This window comes from Sus scrofa, chromosome Y (assembly GCF_054392235.1).
Source record: "Sus scrofa isolate SSC_HxYL_T2T_F1_AM1 chromosome Y, Sscrofa_HxYL_maternal_Yorkshire_Landrace_v2.0, whole genome shotgun sequence".
NCBI classification, from domain to species: Eukaryota; Metazoa; Chordata; class Mammalia; order Artiodactyla; family Suidae; genus Sus; species Sus scrofa.
Genome location: NC_139402.1, coordinates 2384569 through 2398825, shown reverse-complemented (window position 1 = coordinate 2398825; position 14257 = coordinate 2384569). Strand labels below are relative to the sequence as shown.

The following is a 14257-nucleotide window of genomic DNA, read 5'->3' as shown; positions in this document are numbered from 1 at the left end:
ACGGTGACTTTGTTGGGAAATAGGCTCGAAGCAGATGTAGTTGTTTACGGGGGCCGGGGTGGGGGGCACCGTGGACCTGTCGGTATAACTGAAGTCCTTATAAAAACAGACAAGATAGAAACACACAGACAGAGAGATGCTGTGTGGATACGGGACAATTGCAGCCACCCGCCCAGGGCCGCCTGGAGCCCCCAGAAGCTGGAAGAGGCAGGAGGGACCCTCCTCTGGAGTGTCTGGAGGGAGCGCGGCCCTGGGACCCCTTGACCTCAGAGGTCTGGTCCCCAGGGTGGGGGAGGGTTTTAAGCCTGTGGTTTTAACCCTCCAGTCTGATTATCCAGATAGACGTAAAGGGCCTGAGAGGAGGTCCTCCTGGATGAGGGGGGCCCTCCCTCCAAGGACAGTGTCCTCCAAAGAGACACCAGAGGAGACCCAGACACAGAGCAGAAGCCACGGGAAGCTGGAGGAGAGGGAGGCAGCGGCGGGGAGTGACAAAGACGGGGGTGGTCGGTGGCTGGCGATTTCGGGGTGTCTATGAAGCGGGACCACCTGTGTGGAGGCCGCCACCCTGGCTGCTTAGATGCAGCTTCGGGGTGCGTGACAGTGTGGCGATGCGCCCACTGAGTCCGGAGGGGCTCGGGGCGGTGGGGGTGGACCCGTGGGCAGCACCAGGCAGGCAGCGGTGTCTGCTCTGCGGTCTGGGAGCTTCCTCGCAGAGTCACAGACAGTGAGAGAAAGAAAAGGGCCCATTCCTGGGAGGGCAGGGGGCGCCTACCTCCTGACTGTAGGCCTGGTCCTCGCCCTGGAAGGAAAGAGCAGACGTGGGTGCCTGGTCCCTAAGAAAGGCCCTTATTTGTCAGAGCAGCTTCAAGTGTACAGAACAACTGAGAAGAAAACTGCCAGCCCTTCGGGGCGCCTGCTGTGGCTCAGCAGATTAAGAACTTGACTAGTATCCATGAGGTCGCAGGCTCTATCCCTGGCCTCGCTCAGTGGGTTAAGGATCCAGCATTGCCGTGAGCTTTGGTGCAGGTTACAGATGCAACTTTGACTCGGCCCCTGTACCAGGAACTTCCACATGCCCCAGGGAGGGTTGTAAAAAGGAAAACAAATTAAAAGAATCTGACTGCAGGGGGTCACTGCGGAGGTGTGGGTTCCCCCAACCAGTGCAGTGGGTTAAAGGATCCAGCATTGCCACAGCTGTGGCTTGGACGCAATCCCTGGCCCAGAAACTTCCACATGCCGTAAAGTGAAAACATGAAACCCTTCGGCTTTTTCTATGGGGCTGATTGTCTTTTGGGTATTAATTCAGAAGCACCCCCTCTGCCCCCAGCCATGCTGGAAACATGCAGCCATCTCCCCCCATGTTCTGACCTCCTCGCCAATGTCCGAGGCGTCTTTCAATCTGCCAGATTTTTTATTTATTTATTTTTTTAGGGTTGCACCTGCAGCATAGGGAAGTTCCCAGTCTAGCAGTCGAGTCAGAGCTGTAGCTGCAGGTCTACACCACAGCCACAGCAATGTGGGATCCGAGCCGTGTCTATGACCTACACCCCAGCTCACGGACGTGTAGGAGCCTTCACCCACTGAGCGGGGCCAGGGATTGAACCCGCGTCCTCATGGATACTAGTTGGGCTCTTAACCCTATGAGCCATGAGGGGAACTCCCCACCAGACACTTTTGTTTGGCCAGAGTTCCTTCGTTGTCCGACTCCCCTTTTCTTGGACCCGAAAATCCCAGCGTCCCCGGGGTATGTACACGCCAGCAATGCCCACGGCTGGGGGTGGGGGGGGCGGGTTACCTTCTGTATCTGAACTTCATACTTGAAATGAAAGTTAAAGTTACTTTGCACTGTCCACCGCATGATAGCATAGCTTTGGTTACACCAACTGTTTGTGATGTTGGGGGCGGTGAGTATCTCTAGGGCAGAAAAAAAAAAAAAAAAATTTAGGAGTGAAACACATCCAAAAAAATTTTTTTGTTGTTCCTGGAGATACTTTTACAATAGGCCTCGGAGTTCCCACTGTGGCGCAGCAGGACGGGCCGTCCCTGCAGTGCCAGGACCTAGATTCGACCCCTAGCCCGGCACAGCAGGTTAAAGGGTCCGGCCTTGCTGCCATTGCAGCCTGTAGGTTGCAGCTGTGGCTGGCATCTGATCCCTGGGCCGGGAGCGCCATATGCCAGGGGGCGGCCAAAAAAGAAAAAGATAAATTTAAAGAAAAAAAATACAGTAGACCTCCTTCAGACTCAGTGGGGGGAGAGAGGAGAATGTCGTTTAAAGGTTAAAAATGGGCAAAAATATCGAGAGACATGAGAGTTCCTCTGGCGGCTCAGTGGGTTATGAACCCGACTAGTATCCATGAATACACATGTTCCATCCCTGGCCTTGCTCAGTGGGTCATGGGATCCAGCATGGCTGTGGCTGTGGTGTAGACCTGCAGCAGCAGCTCCGATTGGACCCCTTTGGGAACTTCCATAGGCCGCAGGTGCAGCCCTAAAAAGCAAATATATAGACTTAAAAGACAGATACAAGCGACGAGCACATGTTGGGATGGTTAGTGCCCACTCGCCTGAGGACCAGCTGTCAGACGCAGGCTGGGGAAGACCCTCGCCCACCCCGAGACCCTGCCCTTGGCAGCTTTCTAGGCACACACCCCATGGCAGCCCCGTTCTATCCCCTCTGACTTCAGGTCTCCAGGGTTGCGGGCAGAGGGACAAAGCCTGGTCCTGCTGCAAGGTCCCTTCCTCCTGCCCCCCCCCGCCAGGGCAGGCTGATGGTCCCCTGCCCTGCCCAGGGCCAGTCTCTCCCCCAGCACTTTGGCCGGCCAACGCCACTCCTCAAGGGTCACCCGGCAGCCTGTGTCCCAGCGGGGGACTCTGATGGGGACACACCCCCTGCTTTGTTCTCATCTGCTCCAGACCCCCGCTCCTGTGGGACCTGGCTCCTCCTGGGCCCTCTCTCAGTGGGCTGGCCCGATGCCCTCCCCGGGCTGTTTCATCTCCATCAGCTCCTTGCGGGACCATGTCTGAATCTACCCTTGCAGGGTCCGCCTCCGCCGCCCGGAACCCATCTGTCTGCCGAGCCTCTCCTGGATCCCTGGCAGGAAGCCTGGGCTCATCACGGGGTGGCCTTTGGGAGGTGCCCAGGGTTAATGAGGCCGTGAAGGTGGAAACGGGGTGATGAGATTAGGGTCCTTCTAAGAAGAGGAAGCCAGGGGTTCCCGTCGTGGCTCAGCAGGATAAGTACTGGGATACTCCCATTCGAGGCCACGATCCCTGGCCTCCATCCGTGGGGTACAGATCTGGTGTTGCCTTGAGCTGCGGTGCAGGTTGCAGAGAACGCTCAGATCCCGCGTTGCTGTGGCTGTGGGGTGGGCCGGCAGCTGCAGCCCAGATTCGACCCCTAGCCTGGGAACATCCATGGGCTGCGGGTGTGGCCCTAAAAAGGCAAAACAAAACAAAATAAAACAAAACAGGAGTGGAGCCCTGCCAGGGACTACAGTGCCCCTGGGAACTCTGAGCCTCCTGGCCTCCAGGACTGTGGGAAAGGAGCCAGTTGCCGCCCCGCCCCCGGCACCCCCAGTATTCCTCACAGCAGCGCCCACCCGGACAGGAGACTTTTAAAGCCGCGGCCGTCGATTCTTACCCATCGGGGACAGTTGGCTCGTAAGTTCAGAGCAGGGGATTCTGGAGCCGCTGCTGGTGCTGCCGTTGACCAGGAAACGGGCTAAGCGGCCCAGTTTGTCAGACAAGGCGGAGATGTCGAAGCGACACTGGAAGTGTGTCCCCCGAGGGTCAGCTTCGTCGTGGACACACTCCCACATCTGATGGGACCTGTGGCGGGCGGAGCGGTCACCGCGGCCCAGCGCCCGCGCCAAGGGGAGCCCTGCGCGCCCCCGCGCCCCCTGCGCCCCCTGCCCCGCGCAGCCCTGCGCGCCCCGCGCCCAGCGCCCCGGGGAGCCCTGCGCGCCCGCGGCTGCACCCACAGTGGATTCTCCAGGTAGAGACGGTAGCGCACGTCCGGGGGCGCCGCACGGCCCGGCGCCCACCTGCACGTCAGGAAGTGCACATCGTGAATCCAGCAGGTCAGGTTTGCCGCCGCCTTGGGGTTCCCTTCTGGGTTTGTCAAGAAGAGGGGGGAAGGGGGGTCCGGTTCTAGAGGAAAGCTCTGATCCCGAGGCCCTCGTAGACGACGGAGGGTCGCCTCCGGCTCCAGCAGCGGTACCGTCGCCCTGTAAGCCCTGGGCACCTTCAGCGCGGTGTGGACACACCTACGCTGCTCAAGATATCAGACCTCAGAGTGGCTCGCTGGAAACGATTCCGACTAGTCTGCGTGAGGCTGCAGGTTTGATCCCTGGTCCCGCTCAGCGGGCGAAGGATCCCGTGTGGCTGTGGCTGTGGTGTAGGCCGGCAGCTGCAGCTCCGATTCGACCCCTAGCCTGGGACCCTCCATATGCCAGGGGTGCGGCTCCCCCAAAAAAGATAAAGGACCCCGACCTGGCCTTAATACCCTCCTCCACCCCCTCCTGCCCCCACCCCTCCCCCAGAGGTGGTTTGGGCTAAGAAACCCCCAGTGGTCTTTCTGGAACTGCCTTTCTCACAGGTAGTTTTGATTCTGTGCAGCTGAGGTCTCTTCCCATCAGAATCATATATACACAGAAGTTTTTTTTTTTTTTTTGTAGGGCCAAACCTGCGGCACGCAGAAGTTCCCAGGCGAGGGGCTGAATCTGAGCTGCAGCCTCGTGGCTGAGTTCTCAATCTGCTGAGCAACAACAGGAACTCCCCAGAATCATATTTTTAAGAAATAACATGGAGTTTCCATCGTGGCTCAGCAGACATGAGTCTGACTAGCATTCATGAGGACACAGGTTCCATCCCTGGCCTCACTCAGTGGGTTAAGGTGTGAGCTGCGGTGTAGGCGGGCAGCTACAGCTCTGTTTTGACCCCTAGCCTGGGAACCTCCATGTGCCGCAGGTGCAGCCCTTTAAAACAAGAACACGAAGGAAGGATCACGTGCAAACGCCCCCCCCCCACGCCCCCCGAGAGCGTTCCCCGGTCACCTGGCTCAGGATACAGGATCCACGTGGAGAACGTGGACAACGGCGGCCCTTGGTTCACGGAGACCGTGTAGTTGGTCACTGAGCATGGGATGGGCTGAACGGCGCAGTACCTGTTGTTCTGTGCCTGAGAGAGAGGGTTGTTTCATCACCACGAGGGGAGAACCAGAAATGTAGACGAGAGAGTGTCCAGGGTAAAAAGAACGCAGTGTAGGACCCATTCTCAAAGTCTCACATCCAAGTCGCCGCATCCGTAGAGGTGGGGGCGGGGAGAGGGAGGGAGGAGAGAGACAGAGACCCAGAGACAGAGACCCAGAGCCTGAGGGGGACAGAGACAGAGAGACAGAGACAGACAGAGACACAGAGACTGAGAGAGACAGAGACACAGAGACTGAGAGAAACAGAGACAGAGACCCAGAGCCTGAGGGGGACAGAGACAGAGAGACAGAGACAGACAGAGACACAGAGACTGAGAGAGACAGAGACCCAGAGACAGAGACCCAGTGACAGAAACCCAGAGCCTGAGGGGGACAGAGACAGAGAGACAGAGACAGACAGAGACCCAGAGCCTGAGAGAGACAGAGACACAGAGACTGAGAGAAACAGAGACAGAGACCCAGAGACAGAGAGAGAGAAAGAACCGAGCGTGAGAAATACTGGGGCGGTGAGTTGGGAGTAGGAAAGAAAAGGTCAAGCCTCCTGCTGCTTAGGAGGAAAACCCACAATTTTTCGCCAAACGGAGTTCATCGGGACTCTGTGTCATAGAGACAGAGGGGAAGAGAACAACAGAATTGGGCTAAAGAGGAAGGGAAGTGGCGTTTCTGAGGCTGGGGGCGGGGGGGGGCTGCTATTTTGTCAACACAAACCTTGTACAACCATTTCTCTCTTTAATCCCTGTGCAGCTATCACGTTGATTAAAAAATTAAATTGACAAAACCCACCAGAAACAGACTCACAGATGAGGAGAACAGACTGGGGGGTGCCAGGGAGGAGAGGGAGGGAGGGAGAGGGATGGACGGGGCGTGTGGGGTTCGTAGATGCAAACTCTGACTTGAGAATGGAGACGCCATGAGGTCCTGCTGCGCAGCACAGGGAACTCTGTCCGGCCTCTAGGGACAGACCGCGATGGAAGCGCATATGAGAAAAAGAATGTGTATCTCTGTCTGACCGGGTCACTGCGCTGTTCAGCAGACATTGGCACAACCCTGTACATCCACTCTAATAATAATAATAATAATAATAATAATAAAAATAATAATAATATTGAGGTGAGAGGACCCGGTGTGTTCTCGAGGAATTGACAAATGTTCTTTCCTTCCTGAGACATTTCCAGGGGTTGGCATTCTCACCGACACCTGCCCAGGAGACCCACCTCGATCCTCAGGCTCCCTGAACCCTCTGACCCAGGAGGGAGCTGTGGGGCTGGGGGACGTGGTGGGGGGGCCGGGGGTGCTGTCGGCGGGGCGGGGGTGCAGTGGCTCCCGACCTCTCATGTTCAGCTGGGCTCAGATCTCCACCTGCAGCATCTCAGCCCATCTCCACACCCACCCCTCCAGTGGGGACCACCCCAGATGCTCAGGGACCAGGCACCCTGAGCCTCGGTGCCCAGCCGTGACCCCGCATCCCACTGCTGAGCCCCCAGGAGAACCTGTGTCCCTCCTGTGACACCCGAGAGGAAAGCGGACTTTGGGCCCGGCTGGCTCTCAGGGCCCCGGGGCGAGGTGGCGACTCCTGGGGCCAAGGACAGGGAGCGTGGCACACCTTTCGCTTTTCACGTTTCGAATTGATGTAACACGTAATTTCGGAGACATTTCCGTGGAGGTCCCAGCTCAGCCGTCCACTTTCCGGCTCTATCCTTAAGTTCCTAATCGGTGCGTCTGGATCTGCAACGTTTATAGGCTTATAGGATGCAGGCGATGCAGCCAGCATCCCCAGGGGGACCCCCTTCCTCCTGCTGAGTTACAGGGAGTCCAGGTCTCGGGAGCTGCCAGAAGCTGGAAGACGCCAAGCGTCACGAGCTCCTTAGGGCCCTGCCAACCCACCCTCCCGACGATGGGGGGAAAGACGTCAGAAAAGCACAGGATTCCTGCCACCCCCGTGGATGAGGACGTGGGGCTACCTTTCCTGACCTTGTAGTTCACAGTCTGTGTTTTCACTGAGAACAAATTCGGGCTGAGATAGTTGAGCAACGCCTCTTTCACAGACTGAGATTTGGGGATGCTGTGTAAGTGGCACCAAACCATATATTTTTATAGGACAATATAGATAAATAGATACAGTGTAAACACAGGTGTTCCCTGGCAGCTCAGCAGGTTAAGGATCCAGCATTGTCACTGCTGGGGCTCGGGTCACTCCCGGGACATGGATTCAGTCTCCAGCCCGGGAACGTTCACATCCTCAACCTGCTGAGCCACCAGGGAACTCCGAAATCAACTATTTCTCAACACGCAAAAAGAGGCAGCGCACGACTCTTGAAAGCTAGTGGGAAGAAAGTACTTGGGAGACGCAAGACGCACGATGCCGAGAGTTGATTTGGGGTGAAAGACATTCATGTTCCAATGAGACAAGGCAGAGATTTCTTGCTGAACCCACAGAGCAGCTACGAAACACCCCAGAGGGGTCATGCCTTTGTTGTCAGAGAGGAAAAAAAAAACAACAAAAAACACTAAATAAAGGTGACTCTCCCTGAAACAAGCTTCCACACAAGTTGACCCAACAACGAAGGACTGATATGCAGAACAAAACTCTCCATCTTTAAAGAAGTCAATCGAGGAGTTCCCGTCGGACTCAGCGGTTAGCAAACCCGACTAGCATCCACGAGGAAGCGGGTTCGATCCCTGGCCTCGCTCAGTGGGTTAAGGATCTGTCATTGCCGTGAGCTGGGGTGTAGGTCGCAGACACGGTTCAGATCCCACGTTACTGTGGCTGTGGCGTAGGCTTGAGGCTACAGCTCCAATTGGACCCCTAGCCTGGGAACCTCCATATGCCATGGGTGCAGCCCTAAAAACACTGAAAGACCAAAAAAAATGGGAAGACAACCGAGGCAGACCCTCCCCCACCCCTCCTGGACAATGTCCAGCCCCGGATAAAAATGACTAGACACAGAGAGGCAGGCATGTGCCGGCTGTGACCACAAGACATATCAGGGTGCAGGAACGTCTGATCAGAACTACTTCGGTGACCTACGCCACAGCTCGAGGCCACCCTGGACCCTGAATGCACTGAGCAAGGCCGGCGATCAAACCCACCTCCTCACAGACACCATGTCAGGTTCTTAACCCCCCGAGACACAACGGGAACTCCCCGTAAGTTTGTTTTAACCTTTGGTATAACTCACCCTTTTTAACAGAAAACACATCATCTCCAGAGAAGCAGGAAAATATTTTGACAACATTTAACACTCCTTTGGGATGAAAAAACCTTAGCAAACTAGGAATGGAAGAAAATGTCTTTACCCTGATAAAGTGAGAAAAATCACTTTGCAGTAATTCAGACTCAGTGGTGAGAGACTAACATTCCTTTGTCTGACTTGAACAAGGCAAAGTGTCTGGTTTTTTTTGTTTGTTATTTGTTTTGTTTTGCTTTTTAGGGCTACACCTGCGGCATATGAAAGTTCCCGGGCTAGGGGTCTAATTGGAGCTGTAGCCACCCGCCTACACCACAGCCATAGCCATGCAGGATCCGAGCCGCATCTGTGACCTACACCACAGCTCATGGCAACGCCGGATCCTTAACCCACGGAGCGAGCGAGGCCAGGGATCGAACCCGCAACCTCATGGTTCCCAGTCAGATTCGTTTCCGCTGCACCATGACGGGAACTACAAGTGTCTGGTTTTAATGCTTCTGTTTCACCGTGTCCCATACCCACGTCTTACACAATTTGACCAAAGTTACTGTTTTAGGGGCTTGCAAGGGGCTGCTAGAATGTCAGAGCAGACTGGTTCCTAGAAGAAAAAAGCCTCACTTCCTGTCTCTGGTCACTGGTCCTAAATCACCCATGGGGCTGAACTGACCACAGAGGAGGCAGAACCCTTGGCCCCAGGACAAGACGGGCAGACAAAGGCAGGATGCGGGGGTGGGCGCCTGAGACCTGGAGCCTGCCCCCTCCCCGCCCAACACCCCCGATGTCCCCCGCCCCTCGCGGGCACCGGGCAGAGCCCTGTGGCTGAGTTCTGCTCAAGAAAATGAAGAGAGCACATGTGGTCCTTCTCTGTTCCGATGCTTCAGCGCTCCCCTGGGACGCTTCTCCCAGCGCCTCCACGGGGATGCTGGAGCCATGATGCTAGGATCCCAGTCCCTCCAGTCTATGCTGGAGCAGAGCCACTCGTGAGAAACTGCGCCCTGTCCTCCACCCGGGGATGCTGGAGTGCTGACCCCGGGACCTCAGAGCGGGACCTTATCTGCAAAGGGGGGCCTGGCAGGTGTGATGAAGGGAGAGGTCAGTGACAATGTCCTCCTGTATCAGGTGGCCCTCCCTCCAAGGACAGTGTCCTCCTAAGAGACAGAAGAGGAGACCCAGTCGCAGAGGAGAAGCCACGGGAAGACGGAGGCAGAGAAGGAGGGAGGCGGCCACCAGCCCAGAGCCGCCTGGAGTCCCCAGAAGCTGGAAGAGGCAGGAAGGACCCTCCCCTGGAGTCCCTAGGACCCCTTGACCTCAGACACTGGTCTCCAGGACTGTGATAAATAAATACCTGTCACTTGAGACCCCTCTTGAGACACCCAGACTATTGTATGTTAATTAAGCAGCCTGAGCTGAGTCAGCCAGCAGCCGCTAGTGGGCCCCGCAGCACACACACACGCACAGGCACACACACACAGAGGCACCATCTGAATTCCAGTACTATTTGAGGAAATGCACGAATGAACTTCTCAGGGTTATGAAATGTTTCGGCCGTGACCACAGCCAACAACACCCTGCCGGCTGCAATCTCCGAGCCTCTCTGGTCGGGGGATGGACTGGCTGTGGTCCTGCTGGCTGAAGCCTGGCCCACGTCAACCAGTTCTGGGGACCGCACCCGAGCCCGAGGTGAACACGACCCCCTTGGGCCCTGACCAGGGTCCACCTGTCAGCCAGGGACCCCTGTTGGTGGGGGCTTGTGTGCAGACCTGCCCGGAGGCAGCCCACACCTCTGCGGGGCCCCCTTCTCCTTTCACCCCGTTCATTAGAAGCCTGGTCTCTCACCCCAGGGTGCCGGGCGCCCGAGCAACATCCAGTCTCTTTCCCGGAGCTGAGGATGTGGGCTCCCCCTGGGGGTCCCTGCTGTCTTCCTGCCCCCCATCCAGAGTATCTCTCCCAGCTGCACCTGTCACCCAAGGGCCGCCGGACACCGATGGTCAGAGGTGGGCACGGCCAGCTCGGGACTTTGCACCCGTGTCTGTTCTTGTTGTCATGGAAAGTTACCACTGAATTTTAGCACCATTTGGGTTTTTTTTGTTTTGTATATTTGTTGTCTCTTTAGGGCCACACCTGCAGCATATGGAGGTTCCCGGGCTAGGGGCTGAATCAGAGCTGCACCTGCAGGTCTACACCACAGCCACAGCACCATGGGATCCGAGCCGTGTCTTTGATCTACACGACAGCTCACAGCTCCTTAACCCACTGAGCCAGGCCAGGGATTGAACCTGCACGTCCATGCACACTAGGTGGGTTCTTAACCTGCCGAGCCACAGTGGGAACTCACATCGCCATTTCCTGACTCATTTCTTATCCATCACCACCATGATTGAATATTGGGGAGCCTCCCAGAGACCAAGGAGACCCTAGTTGCCCCCCTAAAAGAGTCCTCACTAGGAAATGAGGAAAGCAGGATGGAATTGCCCCAAACACACCCTGCTCGGCTGGTCTGCCTCTCAAAGGCGTGGTGGCCACGGCCTCTCTGATTACATCCGTGCTTCTCCCTCGCCGTCTTGGAGGCCAGGATGCTGAGGGTGGGTCCTGCGTGGAGGCTCAGTCGGAGGACCTCTCCAGCTTCTGGGGGCGCTCCTTGCCTTGGGGGCTGCGTCACCCCAACTCTCTCTGTCCACCATCCCCCCTTTCTAAGAACCTCATCGTGGACAAGGACCCCAGGAGCTCAGCTTAGGAAAGGGCTGTGTGCAGGTCCCGTGGGTGAGGACTGCGGCACATGCAACCCTCGCCCTGGTCCTGCCGTGGCCTCCTCCCCGCCCAGGAGGAGGCGAGCCTAAGTCCCGGATGAGCGATGCCGCCCAGCATCCCAGAAACCTGACCATCTCTGGATGGAGCATCTGCACCGTGTCCAGAGTCACCGCCCGGCGGCGAGGCCCCTGTTTTGCAAGATGAGCCCCGAGTCCATGAAACGTGTCTGTGTGAGCTACGAAGCTCCGCGGGCCTTGGCGTCAGCGGCGCAACGGAAAACCAGCCCAGCCCGAGGGCCCCGCAGAGCACACACCGTTTTCCCTTGGGCTTGTCCTACCCTGGTGCACTGACAGAAGGCAGGAGACAGGCATCAGCAACACCGCCAGCCAGAGGAAAGCCATGGCCACGCAGGTCCCACTGGAGCGAGGGCCGCGCTGGAGGAGAGAGACAGCAACTGTGGGGGGGTGGCTGCGGGGGGGGGGCGCCAAAGCCCCCGGGGAGGTCGTGCTGCTTCCAGGAGGAAGGGACCCCCTGGAAGACTGCGTGTGCACACGTGTGTACGGGTCTGTGTGCCTGTGTGTGCTTGCACGCACGTGTGTGTTGTGCATGCAGCTTCATGCACCACCTGTCTCCACGTGTCTGCATATGTGTGTCTGAGTGAGCACACACTATGTGCGTGTGTGCCCGTGTGCGCCGGGCATGCCTATGTGTGCGTGTGTATCTGTGTGACATATGATGGGTGGAGTGGGCGTGCCTGCCCGTGTGAGCTTGTGTGTGGTCATGTCTGTGTGTCTGTGTGACTGTGTGCATCTGTGTGTCTGCCTATGTGTGCACGTCTGAGCACACATCACAGTGTGTATGTCTGTGTGTGCTGTGTACACATGTGTGTGCATGTTAGTTGTGTGTGCTTGTCTGTGTGCGCTTTTGTGTACTGCATGTGTGCACACATGTGTTTGTGTGCATGTGAGACTGCGGGCCTCCGTGAGTGTGTGTGTGTGTGTGTGTGTGTGTGTGTGAGCCTCTCTCTAAAGCGCCCCCGCCCTGGGGTTTGAGGGCGCTCCTGGCTCCAGCCCCGTCTGGAACCCGGAAAGCGTGTGCCACGCAGAGTAACAGGAAACCCGGGATCACAAAACAGTGGCAGGAAGTTCCATTAAAAGTGTAAATCAGTGCAGCCTGAGCCTGTTGCTTGGACCGAGTTGCCGTAACTCAGCCCCGTGCGGTCTCGACGCCCCCTCAGGGTTTTGCCCGAGGTCCTCATGCAGCCCCCTCCGCAGCTCGCAGGTCGGGTCTCCTGGACCCTCCCCCGAGGGCCCACCTCCTGCACCCCCCAGCCCACCCCCGTGACGGTGGCCCCTGGTTGGCCCCCCACTTCCTCCCCCACCTGAGCCACCTCCTGCCAACACCCCTGACACCTGGGTGCCAGCTCAGGGCAGCCACAGAAGCAGAGACCCCACAGCAGAGCCTGGGACCCTGGCCTGCCTTGGGGTTGCCCCCTCCCCAGGGTCCCAGGCCCCAGCAGGGCAGCCCCAAACCTGCCCCGTCCCACCTTGTTCAGGGCGTTCCCAGCCCCCCATCAGGAGACCCAACCCCGGCTCTGCAGGGCTGGCAGGGCCCCCACTGATGACAGCTCGTGCACACACTTGACCTGAGATGCTCCTTCCTCGGCTAGGTAGGGGGGCCGAGACCCGACATCAATCACCCACCAGAGGAGGCCTCCGGGAGGCGTCGTCGCCAAGCCCAGACACAAGGGTCTCTCCTCCTTCGGACGAGCTGGCCGGGCTCAGGGGGCCAGGGCTGGATAGCGGCCATGCGTTCTGGACACTTCCAGCCCAGAGCCCGGGATGCGAGAGCCGCAGTTTGGGGCCGGCTCTCGCCCTGGGCAGCCAGACTGTCCAGCTCACTCATCTGGCCAACACGTTGGACCCAGCTTGTGACGCAGGTGTGGGCCGGCCCCTCACCGAGAAGGTCCCCCCAGGACAGGTGACACCACTGTCCTGTCAGCGAGAAACGCAGCATCGTCCTTGTGCATCAAGCCTCTGAGTCTGCTGTGTGTTGCCCTGGACGACGCATCTCAGATGCCACGAGGCGTGTGCACATCCGGGGTGTCCCCCTGCCCCCGGGGGCCCTTGGGTTCGCGGGAAGCTGTGTGTCTTTCCCCAGCGACCCCCCTCCCACCTGGTACTTACCTGGGAAGCAGGGCGAAGTCCAGGGGGAGAGGCAGCCCCCTCTTGGCGTGGGTTCTGGGGCCTTAGGGGCTGGGGGGGACCCCTGGCTTCTCACGAGGGGCCAGGGGCAGGGGTATCCTTGGCTCCTCACGGTCTTATTTTCACGGCTGAAATGCAGGCAGCCTCTGGAAAGAGAAAGAGGCGTGCTTTTCCCCCTGCAAGATTTTTATAGCCTCCAGGGCAGCCCCACCCCTAAAACTCAGGCCCAATGAGGATGGGGGATGTGGCCTGTGACCTGGTCAGGGACCCCCCTCTGCCCCCACCCCCCAGAACCGGCATCTGGTGTCCGCCGCACACGTGCTCCCGCAGAAGAAACGCTCTTTCTCCCGAAGTATCCTTGTCCTGTTCTCACTTCTGTGTGTGGCTTCCTCTTTGTTACAGTCCTAATCGGCCTCCAGCCTGGCTGGGGCTGTTTCCTGGAGCCGCCTCCTGGGTTAGAGCCGGCGACGCGAATGGCCGGGACTCCTCCATGCATGCGTCCAGAAGACCCCCTTGGGGAAGGCGAGGTCGCTCCGTGTCCCCGAGGTACTGCCCACCCAGGGCTCACTCCGTCCCGTCCATCCCCCAGCCCAACACCCACCAAGAGGCTGGCAGGTGTCCTGCTCAGCTGTTGCCTGACAGCGCCACCCCTGTCCTGCAGGCCATTCCCTTCCTGCCTCTGCCAGATGCCAGCCCCACCGCCCATCCGCCCGACCCACAGCCTCGCCTTGTGGTGGTGGGGGGGCCCTGGCGTCTCCTCCGAGCTTTCAGGTCTGTCCTCCCCCCCAGCCTGCGTCCCCTGCACCTTCCCCTGCATCGCACAATCTGAGTTTCTTTAGAAACGGGGTTGGCGCTGGTGTGAGGGATTCAGATACGGCAGAGTCCTGCTGGCACAGGCTGGTCCCCAG

At 58.2% G+C, this 14257-nt stretch overlaps 1 protein-coding gene across 1 annotated transcript in view; it reads right to left on the bottom strand.

Moving 5' to 3' along the window:
• LOC102161330 (uncharacterized) overlaps positions 1-14257 on the bottom strand; it is a 37040-nt gene that overhangs the window by 2681 nt on the left and 20102 nt on the right. The window contains 8 exon segments of the mRNA XM_085009125.1: positions 773-799; positions 1796-1914; positions 3641-3828; positions 3981-4110; positions 5055-5178; positions 6813-6934; positions 13332-13495; positions 13634-13861. Of these exon segments, the coding sequence (XP_084865251.1) occupies positions 773-799; positions 1796-1914; positions 3641-3828; positions 3981-4110; positions 5055-5178; positions 6813-6934; positions 13332-13495; positions 13634-13861 (1102 nt within the window).